This window comes from Alosa pseudoharengus, unplaced genomic scaffold, assembly GCF_046254945.1.
Source record: "Alosa pseudoharengus isolate Yale_2024_CS ecotype anadromous, Long Island Sound unplaced genomic scaffold, YU_APseudo_1.1 YU_APseudo_1.1_scf_2, whole genome shotgun sequence".
Classification (NCBI taxonomy): Eukaryota; Metazoa; Chordata; class Actinopteri; order Clupeiformes; family Clupeidae; genus Alosa; species Alosa pseudoharengus.
Window position 1 is genome coordinate 39,818,149 of NW_027468663.1, and position 13,241 is coordinate 39,831,389.

At 48.3% G+C, this 13,241-nt stretch overlaps 1 protein-coding gene across 5 annotated transcripts in view; it reads right to left on the minus strand.

Annotated features, from left to right (window-relative positions):
- The window catches only part of gab1 (GRB2-associated binding protein 1), a 63,954-nt gene that overhangs the window by 16,573 nt on the left and 34,140 nt on the right, over positions 1–13,241 (minus strand). For all 5 annotated transcript variants that reach the window (XM_076294974.1, XM_076294976.1, XM_076294973.1 and 2 more), the window contains exon 3: positions 3,255–3,552. In XM_076294974.1, the coding sequence (XP_076151089.1) occupies positions 3,255–3,552 (298 nt within the window). The remainder of the gene's footprint in view (positions 1–3,254; positions 3,553–13,241) is intronic.

A 13,241-nucleotide genomic window follows, 5' to 3' on the forward strand; every position in this document is an offset into this window, starting at 1 on the left:
ATTTCCCCTTTTTCCTCCTCCCTCCCTCCCTCCCTCGTTTCTTTCCCTCCTCTGTCCTGCTGTCCCCCTTCCCTCTCCTGTTTATAGGGCTGAGCACTGACTCACTGAGGCAGTGGGAAAATCCCCCTCCTCTCCCTAAAGCCCTGCTCACACAACCCTCGGCTACCTGCTAGCTAATGGCTAACTGCACACACTTCATGCTCCACTCTGTTGGGCACGGCTGTGACATCTGCCCTACTAATAATTGCCCTCCTTGGGGAAGAAGAGTGGGCCCTCGTCCTGCTCCCGGATCTCACAGGCCTTTGTCCAATCGAGGGGGAGATCAGGATGGGGGCCAGGGGGGAGGGTGCAGGCTGGGCCTCTGTGGAGGGTAAAGTGCATGGGAAGCTTCAGGAGGGGATTCTTCCGAGTACACTAGTGCTGTATCCCATTATTGAATGCTGGCTCCTGCATTTCTCCATTGGCCAAAGCCTTTTCAGTTTTCTCGGCTCTTGGGAAATTCCTTGCTTACTACACATCCTTTATAAATCAGGATTATTTTACAAATGGCATTACAGCCGTACTATATTTTGTTTTAGTCTGAACTCAGCGACACCATCAGCAACAAGAGAAGCATCGCTTCCACATGAGTAGGCAGTGTTGACCGTAATATCAGTGTTCAGTGCTGGACAACTTTATGTAAGTCAGAAAGATGTGAGCTCTGGGCTGGGGGGGGGGGGGGGGGGTTGGAGGGACGATGTAAGGGGAGCCGAGGGCTAACCCGGGCACCACACTCTCCCAGGGGAGTGAGAGTGACTCGTGCACTCACAGAGTGACCTGGCAGGCAGTCTCCACCACAGACAAAAACAATAACACAGAGCCGCCTGGCGCATACACGCACGCACGCACGCACGCACGCACGCACGTCCTAATAAAGACCTTCAGAGATCCTGCAGGGGATTGTAGAGGCTTCACCTGAGCCATTTGACACTGTGATTCAAAGACACAGTAAACAGAGGCACTCTGTGTGTGTGTCTACTGATGGGTACTGATGCATATAGAATGGTGACTTCTAGAAACTCCCCCTTAGCACGACACAAACACATGCATGGTCTCCCTCTTTCACTTACATACACACATGCACAGCTACAGGCTCCAACATCACTGCCCATTATAACTGTGGGAGACAGTGTTGGGCATTACGGAGGTGCCTGCAACACTCCATGAACGTGAAGCTGCACAGGAGTGATCCACTGCGCTGATGGGAATAATGAGATAACGTACGCTTCCTGGCATGATGTGCTTCAGATGACGAGAAATCGATTGACATACTCAAAATATTTCTACTTAAAAAAAAACCCTAATTTATCAACAATAGTTTTCAACTGGGGATGGGGTAGTGATAAAGGCATGTTAAAATAAACATGTTCAAATATACAATGGCAGTGAGAATAGTGGCAGGTTAGGAAGGACCCAGCACCTGAAACTTGAGCATGGCATTTTAAAGGTTGTATTAGCTATTGCAGGCCCAAAAAAGGCCCAAACATAATGATCACATTCATCTAATCTTTCTGCTAGCTGCCGGTCCCATAAGCAGGCTGTCAAAAAAACGTGTCTCTGTAGGCAGCCTAGGCTCTGAGATCTGCACACAAAAACAAAGCAATTGCTACCAACAAGTGTTGCCAACCACTCAAAGGCAAAATAAAGTGTTCCAACCAATAACCGACGAGATGCGCGTTCAGTAGAGTTTCAATTGCACGGGAGGGAGGGGGAGGGAGAAGCGAGCAAGCTCTCTGTTTTGTTTGAACGTCAACAGAAGTGACGTTAGCCCGCCAGGTTGATACAACCTTTAACTGAAAAACAAAAGCTGTGCTAGTCTTCCAAACTAGTAAGGAAACATCCTTTGGATGATAGAGGAACATGTAGACACAAGGTAGTCATTCAGTCCAACAGCAACAACAACTTAATATACAGAAGAAGTCAAGGATGAGAGGTCTTCTTGCTGACCTGTTTGTTACTCAAGAGTGTGTGTGTGTGTGTGTGTGTGTAATGAGAGAGATGGGTGGAGAGACAGAAAAAGGAAGTGGCAGCTAGGGTCGTGGAGGTCAAAGCCTCCAGTCCAGACTGGTATGGTGCACCTAGTAATTATGACTGTCTGAGCAAGATTTTGTGTGTGTGTGTGTGTGTGTGTGTGTGTGTGTGTGTGTGTGTGTGTGTGTGTGTGTGTGTGTGTGTGTGTGTGTAGTATTGTGAGTAGCATATGCAAATACGGTTTGTTACTGTGCATATGTATGGGTGGGCGTATGAAGGAGCAGGTTAGTAATCAAGGATCTTTGGTATTGGTGATGGCTCTTTCTCTGAGAGGATCTGTTAATAATATGTATGTGTGTGCAGGTTTATTTTTACATAGGTGCCGATTACGTTTAATGATAACATTTCCTGACTTTCCATGTCTGAAATAGACTTTCCAAAATTCCATGATATTCCAGAAATGCAATAACCTGTGGGAACCCTGACCTAATCAATTGCTATTGGGTGTTATTTCAGTTAGCCTATTAGCTGGTTTGATTTGCATTGAGCTCAATGAGCATCAAACCAGCTAATAGGCTAACTGAAATAACACCCATGCCAATCTCTAGGTATGGTGAAGGGTATGTGATGATGTGGGGCTATTTTAATTCCAAAGGCCAAGGTAACTTTATCAGGATGCACAGTATTCTGGATCCATGAAATAACTGGCCTTTAAAAATAAAAATCTGCCTGTCTCTATGGGAATTTAACATAGGGGTGCCAATACTTATGACCCCTGTATTTTAAGAAAGAACATTTATTTATTTATGATACATTATTCATTCACTAAGAAAATTGGTGTCCTTAAAGGTTAGATATTTCCTCATTTTTCACTTAAGGCATTAAGATCAATTTCCAAAAGATGGATTTTATATTCCTCTTTTCAGTCAACTTTAGCATGGGTGCCAACACTTTTGGCCATCACTGTAAATGCATATACATCAGTAAGAAAAGCGCAGATAGCCATTCCGCGCTCCAGTGGGATGCAAAATGCGCTTTGATCCACGTGCGATCATTTTTGTACATACGATACCATGAATTAAGGTGCAAAAAGCGTCAGAAACGGGGTGATTTGGAGGTAATTCTTAGTACATCTAGGCCTCAGTGTCTCAGGGGGCGTTGACCCCTTCAGGTGACGGGAGGTGTTGTGGTGTGTGTCTTCACCATGTTCCTGACCTGTGTGTGTGCGCGTGTGTGCCCCTTACCATCGCTGTCTGTGGGGTTGAATCCGCAGATGTCGCAGATGCAGCGCACCCACTTGTTCATCTCCTCCTCGGTGTCGGCCACCAGGTAGAAGACCCTGTCGATGGTCTTGATGTCGAAGATGAAGCTGTGCTCCAGGTCCTTCTTGTTGAATGTGAGCCCCGCGTCCACCTGCTCACACAGGTTTAGGTCGATCACGCGAATGGGCTTCTTGGCGTGGTCATTCTTGTAGTATTCCAGAACGTCTGGGTCCCCGGTCAGTCGCCCGCTCCGAAGCACAAACCACCGCTTTTTCCATGCCTGAAAGAGAGAGGTTGAGGGATTTAACTCGTGTCAAGAAGTTCAGCTTCTGGGAATGTAATGCATGAAGGTGGCAAGTGATATATTAATTTATAGCATAGCTGTCATTTTGAACAAAACTTATTTTGTTTTATGTTGTTTAAATTTTGTTTTATGTTGTTTAAATGTTGTTTTATGTTGTTTAAATTATATTTCAATCAATCTCAGTTGACTGTGAGAGGTTCCAGCTTTTATTTTAGCAAACAAAATCCTCCAATATATTACTCATCATTCTTTCAATTCGAATGCTCAGTGTGTTACAATGGTGCAATTGCTAAATGAAGCGAGATTCTTGCAAACATATGTAGTTTATGTATTTACATAAACAGGGCTGAGGAGCGAAGTGAAGAATGAGGATATGGAGAGCAGAGAGCAGTAAGTCCATGAGAAGAGCCACAGTAGAGAGAGACCAGGCCTGACCAGACCAGCCCAGCCCTGACCTGACCAGGCCTGACCAGACCAGCCCAGCCCTGACCTGACCAGGCCTGACCAGACCAGAGAGGAACACAGGTCCAAAGAGACCGTCAGAAGGTCTCAGGGGTCAGCTTGAACTCCACACAGCCAGATTCCACCCCTGGCCACTGGCTATTCAGAGGGGACCGCTGCTTCACTAGTTCACTCCAGCCTCTGTCAGTCTGGTCTGGTTCGGTCCTCCATGGCTTGACCATTCTCCCCCATCCACACACACACACACACACACACACACACACACACACACACAGCTATGTGCCTGGAAGCACCAAAGCCACAGCCACAGCTCAGTCCAACACCCCCGCAGCACCTCCGCCATCTGGGGCGCCCTCCCAGCCCACACACGCTAAACTAGGAAAGGGCCAATTAGCTCGCTCCAGCTGACTGGCCCAGCTATTCTCAGAGTGGGGTTGTTTTGAGGCTTACTTTCCTTACGAAGAGGAACCCAAACCCATGGTTGGGAAGAGTGCCAGTGACCAGCCCGGGCTCTCAGGATCCCTTTTTGTGTGGTTCGCACTCAGAGAACACAGTCTCCGTTTTTGCCTGCAATGGATGTTCAGCCCCCAGCAAAAACGCAGACCCATTCACACAGTGAAACAGAGTCACGGAGGACTCCGCTCCTCTGCACCCGTGACTAGAGAACCCACAGAGGCGTCAGCCTGCATGGTGAGAGGGGCGCAGGAGCACCGTGAGAGGGGGGCAGAAGCGCCGTGAGAGGGGGGCAGAAGCGCCGTGAGAGGGGGGCAGAAGCGCCGTGATAGGGGGGCAGAATCACCGTGAGGAGCACCGTGAGAGGAGAGGGGGGCAGAAGCGCCGTGAGAGGAGAGGGGGGCAGGAGCGCCGTCAGAGGAGAGGGGGGCAGGAGCGCCGTGAGAGGAGAGGGGGGCAGGAGCGCCGTCAGAGGAGAGGGGGGCAGGAGCGCCGTGAGAGGAGAGGGGGGCAGGAGCGCCGTCAGAGGAGAGGGGGGCAGAAGCGCCGTGAGACACATGCAGCGCAGCACGCAGACAAGACAGAGAGAGTGGGCTGGTAATTAGAGTAATTCATGGGGTCTCAGAACTCTCCGCTGTCAATCATGCTGGAGGAAACTACAGCAAAGTATTGGTTCCCTTTTAAAAGGACTAACGCTTATGCTTATGTAACGTAGATATATGCCAAAGTCTGTCTGTCACACTTGAGAATTGGGTACATAATCAACCAATTATAAAAAAAAAAAAAACATTAATCCAACAAACAAACATCAACCAGCCAATCATGCAGGTGATATAAATGATGGGAAGAACCAAAGATCACAGTCCAATCAACCATCCAGTTCAAGATATCACATTGAAGGGTCTTCAGAATGGGCATGATGCCCAGAAAGTTGTGTGTTGGTATAGTCGTGCATGTTGTCTACGTGACTGGAGTCAAAAACCAAGTGACCATGTCCTGTACACGCGTGTGTGGGAGTGTGTGTGTATTTGTGCATGTGCATGTGTGAGTACCTGCAAGAACCATTCAAAACAAAAGCATGGAGGTTGTCCTCTCAGGGCAAACAATCCTGGGGTCATGTTTTGCACTTCAAGGGAAGGGGTGGGCAGGCAACACAACTTGGCGTCGGACTGTGAGGAATGCTTACTAAATGGCTGTTGTTTTTCTTCCGTAAGATGGGAGCTGGATTAACAATGCTGGGTGCTTTTTTCTCCCCCCTCTCACCCCCTCTCTCTCTCCCCTCTCAGCTGTTTTTCCATCCACAGGGGGGTCTTTGTTAAAGCAAAGGCCTAAGGAGCACACAGGCCAATATCACACCATCACAGGAGGGGAGAGAGAAAGAAAGGAGTAAAGAAAAGAAAAAAGAGGGGAGAAAAGGAGAGGGGGAAGAGAGAGAGAGTGAGAAAGAAATCCCCAAGGAAACAAACATCTCCAGGAAAAGTGCTGTCACGCCAATGAAAACACACTAAGACAAACAGCTATGCATACATATATGCCCCCCCCCACACACACACACACTCACATAAACACACACACTCACACTCATCCTGACAGTGGACTGGGCTTTGTTGTGGTGTGGTTAGGTGGTTAGAGCCCAGCACAGGCTTTTCTCTACGCCTCAGCCTCTCAGCCTCTTCACAGAGCACACAGGGTCAGGTTACCCCACTGGGAATACAGCTCAGCTTACAGAGAGAGAGAGAGAGAGAGAGAGAGAGTGCAAGAGAGAGAGAGAGAGAGAGAGATAGAGAGAAACAGAGAGAGCACGAGAGAAAGAGAGAGAGATAGAGAGAAACAGAGAGAGTGCGAGAGTGCGAGAGAAAGAGAGAGAACGAAGGGGGTGCAAATGGATGGGAGCAAGAAGGAACAAGAGAGAATGGGAGAGATAAGAGAGAGAGGAGAAGAAAGGAGAGGAGAGTGAGAAAAACAGAAGGGAAAGATTCAAAAACACAACAGGCAACCTGCTCCACCTACACACAACACATTCAATGTTGTGATGGTGAACTGCACATCTGCAACCCATAGCAGAGCAGGAGTCCTACCCAGAGCTCCAAACCACAGGTCAGTTTCATCAGCCATGTGGAAGCTGCAACAAAGCGTACAGCGTCTTCCGAGGGGTTGGTCAAACACTCTTGACAGCTTGACACACACACACACGCACACACACGCACGCACACGCACACACGCACACACACGCACACACACACACACGCACACACACGCACACACACACGCACACACGCACACACGCGCACACACAACTAGGACTAAGAAAGGCAGAGAAATAGCAGTGGTAAGAGTGGTTAAGTGATGGGTTGAGGGAGGTTAATCGCTGACGGGCTGATAACCTTTCGATGATGACAACTGGGAGTGATGGGTTGTAGAAAATGATTCAGTGGAGGGGGAGGGGACTGAGGGGGAGGGGACTGAGAGAGAGGTGAAGAGAGAATGAGGAGCACTACCTATGGTTAAAGGCTTCTGTGGCTAAATGTACAGTTGCAGGAGTAATAGATTGGTTGGTTTCAGAGCTATTTTGGTAGCGCTGCACACACAGATATGTAGGGAAGGAGAGATGAGACACAGAGGGTGAGAGATGGAGAGGAAAAAGTGATAGAAAGAGAAGATAAAGTGTGAAAGAGAGAGAGATCAGAGAGAGAGAGAGAGCGTGCTACAGATGACAAGTACCAGAAGGTATAAGAACTAGAACTATCCACCAATGTGGGTCTACACACACACAGCCCTGAATCAGTCTTCAACAGCCGTAATTAAACCAACCCAGTAACACACACTCACACAGTTTATGCACAGACCAGGACATGCTCAGGAGACTGGCACATACAGACAATGCAAATAAATAGACAGGAGACATTCAACACAGACCTTTGGCATGTGGGGACTGGTATGAGGGTACATGTGGGTGCGCACGCACACACTCACACACACACAAACGTTCTCTCTCTCACACACACTCAGACACATAAACATGGTCACACACAGGGTTCGCAACGGTTCAATTCAAATTACTGCATTGCACTTTCTTTTTACATTTTCCCAAACCTGCAGTCGATCTGTGCACACACACTCACACACACACACACGCATTGTCCTTGCTGTGTGCTGCTGGAAATGTAACTGACCCACATACGCCTCATTGTCAGTAAGGCAAGAGCCCTCTTATGCTCCCTAGAGAGCTCTCACAGCAAAACAGGAGGCACTCTACACCACTACTATGTGTGTGTGTATGTGTGTGTGTGTGTCCAAAGCCTGTGGCTGAGACCAGAGACAGCTCCATGACCACAGAAAGTTCTGGATTAGTGAAGTAAGCATATCAAGCTCCGGCCTACCTCAATCTACGAATCCCTCGTCGAGATTTCAAAGAGCAAATCACTTTCATGAGCATACACCTTCAGATCAGCAGTTCAGAGATGCACACATGCCCTCACACATTCACAAATCACAAAGTTGAACTTTTTAAGAGCTCTGCTCAACCCAAACAAATAGCTGTTTGCCCCATAGCATGGAGGCGATGACAACACTGGTCGGTTGAGATCCAACAGATCCCAAAACAGCTCAATAGAGTCTCAGCGTCTCCATAGCAGCTACCCTCCACACAGCATCGGACGACACTGTTCCAAGACAAGCCGAGCAGTCCCGCAGCACAGCTCCCTCCACACGCAGCCCCTCAAGTGTGCTCTGGAGAGTGAGCAGATGAGGGTATGTGTGTGTGTGAGTGAGTGAGTGAGTGAGTGTGTGTGTGTGTGTGTGTGAGCAAGAGACAGAGAATCGTGTGTGAGTGTGTTTGTGCTGGGTGGGAGTGGGGACGGTGTGGGATGGGACCAGAAAGAGAGAGATAGAAAGAGAGAAAGAGAGAGAGAGAGAGAGAGAGAGAGGGAGAGAGGCCCCCCAAGAGCCACAGCAGCTGTCCCTCCACCCTTTGTCTCTCTTTCTCTCAGACACACACACACACACACACACACACCCATCTGATATATGCGGCGGAAGCTGGGGGCTTTGAGTGTCACGGCGGAGGCTGGAACAGAGGTGTCTTTGAGAGGTGGGACACTGGGGGAATGCCATCCCTGTTGAATCACGCTTCCATCGAGCAAGAGAGAGAGAGTACTAGGAGTACCATATGAAGGGTGTGTGTGTGTGTGAGAGAGAAAGAGAGAGAGAGAGCGAGAGAGAGAGAGAGAGAGAGAGAGAGAGAGAGAGAGGGTGGAGGGGGTTCAGAGTGACAGACACAGACTTGGGGGCGGGGGGTTACCATAGGGCATGGCCTCTCTCTCCCTCTCCCCCCTCCTCGCTCTCTGCATTCCTCAGCCTTTGCCCTGCCCTTGTCCAGAACAGTGTCCTTTGTTGGCTGCTATCAGCGGCCTGCTCTCCCCAGCATCTGCGCTCTCGGTGCGGCCACTCGGCCTCCGGCGCTCTGATCGGGACCCTGCAGCCCCTCTGCCCATGAGATAGCAACATAGCAACCACAAACGCCAACGGCTCCAGCCACAGGTTACACAACTATTACACAACGTTTTGAGGGCACGTTGCGTGGCAGTTACTGTCATAACATCCTCTCAATAGAAATCCAGAGTGGATGACCTCCATTTGCTTAACTGTAAGTGCAAACATGTTTGCATGCTCCACAGAGGACGAGCACACAGTTTTCAACATCATGACCCTATTCACTCTCTCATTACATATTCTACAAACTTAACAAAATTCAAAGTGGATTGACATGATAATCATGGCGCAGTAGCAACTAGCAACTATTATCTGCTGCAGCTGCCTTTTAACTGCACCAGCGACTGCTGTTATTGTTGCATCATACTGGGTATGTGTTTCATTAATTAAAGACAATGATAACATTTGATCACAACGGACATCCTCAGTCTGAGGAGAGATTTGTGGGTAAGATGACAGCCTTGATGCGTGGTAGGGTGCTATCTGGCTATGAAAAAGCTGCTAAACTGAAGCTGAAACATGCTCACCACACATACTACACTAGCACTTACAAGCACAGCACCCATCACACCGACTTGATCATCTCACCATGATCAAGTCTCCTGGCAAAGTGTTTGGCATGTCCAATGCATTACTATAAACAGTGTAAAACAGTGTTACAGTTTCTAGGATACAAAGCAGGCCATCTTGTCCGTACGCGTGGTGCGAATGTGGATGAGTGAGTGAGTGTGTGGAAGAAAAAGAACGGACTGGCCGAATCATTTGTAAGTGTGAGATGGAGAATCAGAGAGGACAAGGAGGAGGAGGAGAGTGCTGTTGCAGCTAGCATGGCAGTGTGGAAAGCTTGCCAGGCTAAGCAGAACCAGGGGGTGGACTCAAGCCAGTCAGGGTGTCTGGAAGGCAATGGTGTCTGTGTGTGCGCGTGTGTGTGTGTCTGTAATTCTTAGTGAGGGCATGTGTGTGTTCATGAGCACACGTCAGTCAGTTCACACACACACACACACACACACACACACTTGTGTCAATTCACAGCATGTTAACTTTTTTTGGCTCTTTCAGTCTCTTACAAACTGGAGAAGGCAGTAAGAGTGTTAAGAAGCCAAGGAATGTTCTGTACTTGCTGGAAGTATGTCTGTCTTTCAGCTCAAAGCTAGACAAGCAAAGGATGAGACAAAATAGCCCACAAGAGCAACACAAATGATGCACATTAACACACAAACGGGAATGAACAGTCAGAACAAACAAACGCCTCTCCAGAGTCTCTCCACCCTGCTGTAGTGCACCTGTGTGTGTGTGTGTGTGTGTGTGTGGGAGGCACCAGTGGGCTACCAGCCCCGCCAGAGTGTCCTGTTGCAGAGGTGACCTACCAGCAGGAGGAGTACAAGAATAGCCAGGCCTGTCTAGGCATGACCACACGCTCACCCATCCTCCCCACCCCCTGCTCGCCCCAACGGTGACATCATCCCCCTGCATCCATCTCTCTCCCCTGGAGCTTTGATGCTGAGTGTCTGTGGCACACAAGGGGGGTGGGGGGCTGGGTTGTCCCTTTCCACGGCCGAGCTCTAAAAGCACCATTCACCCAGATAGATTTGAAATGGGATTCAATAAGCATGGCCAAGGCTCATTTCACTCCATGTGCTTTAATGGGTGAGGGCCAATGCATCAAGCACTGGAATAAACAAAGGCGTGTGTGTGTGTGTGTGTGTGTGTGTGTGTGTGTGTGTGTGTGTGTGTGTGTGTGTGTGTGTGTGTGTGCGCATGCGCGTGTGAGCATGTGCGTGTGCACACGTGTGTATATTTTTGTAAGAAGCGAGATAACACTATGTTTGTGAAGGACTAATAGTAAGAGTTCAAAAACTACCAGAGCAAATAAGACGGAGTGAGTGAGTAACAGTGCATCAAGGGTGAAAAGAGGGGAGATAACGCTAACAGAGAGAGAAAGAGAGAGAAATATGAGAAAGGTAGAGAAAATGAAAGGTAGAGAAAGGATGAGTGATTGTGAGGAGCAGATTGTGATGTAATGTAAAGCTGGGAGTGTTGTCTGCAGGACTGCAGCGTGCGGTGTTAGTATGCAGACAACTTCCCTACAGAACAGGTCATTTAAAAAGACTACCTCAGATTATAAAATCAGGACTGGTACTGTATTATGTGTGTGTGTGTGTGCGGTTTAAGGACGGGATATGCAGGGCATTCGTGAAAGTCGACTTTTGACTGCTAGTAGTGTGCTCTGTGTGGCATGTCAGGGCAGAGTCCCTAGATGCGACACACCTCTTGCCTCTCACACGCTCATCTGCTACAGCTCACATTTCTCTTTCCCAATTTCTCTCTGCTCCTTGCTTTAGAACACTCAGCTGTCCATTTTGCTTTTAACACATTCTCTCTCTCTCTCTCTCTCTCTCTATCAGCAGGGTTGCCTCTGCCAAGAAACCGATACTTGAGTGTATACAACTTCCCACACTCCTCGTTATGGTTCATAAAAGACACAGTGGGAAGTTGGCTTCATTGCCTCCTTACGGGAACATAAGAGGTCTCTTCTGCCCAAAACCCAGCACACACATCAAATGAAGAGTTTGGTTCTAAAACGCTATATCTCCATTTCTAAAAACATTAACAAGTCATGTTATTTAATTGTGTATTTCAGGTAATATCAATTCTGTATTACATAATGCTTCACCTAATAGGTGAAAAGTAGAAAACTGATCATCATATGATGTGGAAACAGCAGAACTAGGGAGACCCCCATTACCAACCCTCTCCAAAGAACTCCCCATAGATCACATGGCGCCAACATTTCACAGATAACAACATCCTGTCAGGGAAGATGCATAGGAAGCATCTAATCCTGCACTTGGCATTAATGCATCAGCTAATGTGCGCTCGCCGCTGCGTGCACACTAATCAATATCCCTCATCACAGATCGACTCTCTGGTCAAGCTCAAGCAGTGGCGCAGCACTGAGTCAAATGCAGCCGGGGCAGCCGTGGCCTACTGGTTAGGGCTTCGGACTTGTAACCAGAGGGTTGCCGGTTCGGACCCCGACCAGTAGGAACGGCTGAAGTGCCCTTGACCAAGGCACCCAACCCCTCACTGCTCCCCGAGCGCCGCTGTAGGAGGCAGCTCACTGTGTCGGGTTTAGTGTGTACTTCACCTCACTGCATTCATCCCAATCCGTGAATTAGTGAAACACACTCAGCATACAGTGAACACACAGAGACCAAATTTCCCTCACGGGATCAAAAGAGTGTGTATACTTATACTTATACTTAAAATGCAGACAAGGACCTCCGTGCTGAAAACAGGAAGAGGATCTGGGCTTAGTACCAGCTCGAACCCAAACAGAAATCAAAGCATTACTGTGCAGAGAAGTTGCTGTACAGCAGTGACGCCGTTGCATTAGCTGCATCTGCCCTGGTTTTCAGCAGCCATTCAGTCCTACAACTGACCAGCAGCAATAAGCCCAGTTCAATTGCAGCCACACCTCCTCTTTGCTGAGAACACTCATTTAGAAAAATATTCTAACCGCAATGCCAAGAGAGTCACTAGCCATGTCCGGAATATGCTTGATCATGGTCATAATAGAATGAACATACACGCATCTCTCTCACACACACACACACGCGCACACACACACACACACACACACACATACACACACACACACACACACACTTCCCATCTAGCTGCTTTGTTTATTTTTGGTGGAAGTCCACAGTGGAATGCAATCTCCTATCAGAAAAGTTAACCAGCTGTGGATTTCCTGCTAAATCCAATATTGACCCAGTGCCAATACAATGCTTTTTTTCTACTTTATGCTCCACTCTCCCAGAAAGTTCAGTGACATGCACTTCACTTAGCATGGAAAATAAAATAATATGCTGTTCCACAAAATTGAGTAAAAGTTGTTTCCTGAATGTGCTGTGCGTCACACTGCAGGTGGGGGCCCTCAGTGTCCATTGTGAACAGCCAGTGAAAACAACAACAGGCCCTGCTGCTGGCACTACACATACTGGAGTCCTGCTGGTGCTCATAGGGCGAAGAACGCACCTGAGCCAAGCCACACACACACACACACACACACACACACACACCAATACACAGAACACCCACCCACACATACAAACAGACACACACACCAATACATAGAACACCCACCCACACATACAGACACCCACCCACAGATGCCTCCCAAACACACTCCATCACCCATACTAACTGAGTACATTCAAGATGATGCACCATGAGGCCTTTTAGTCAGTCGC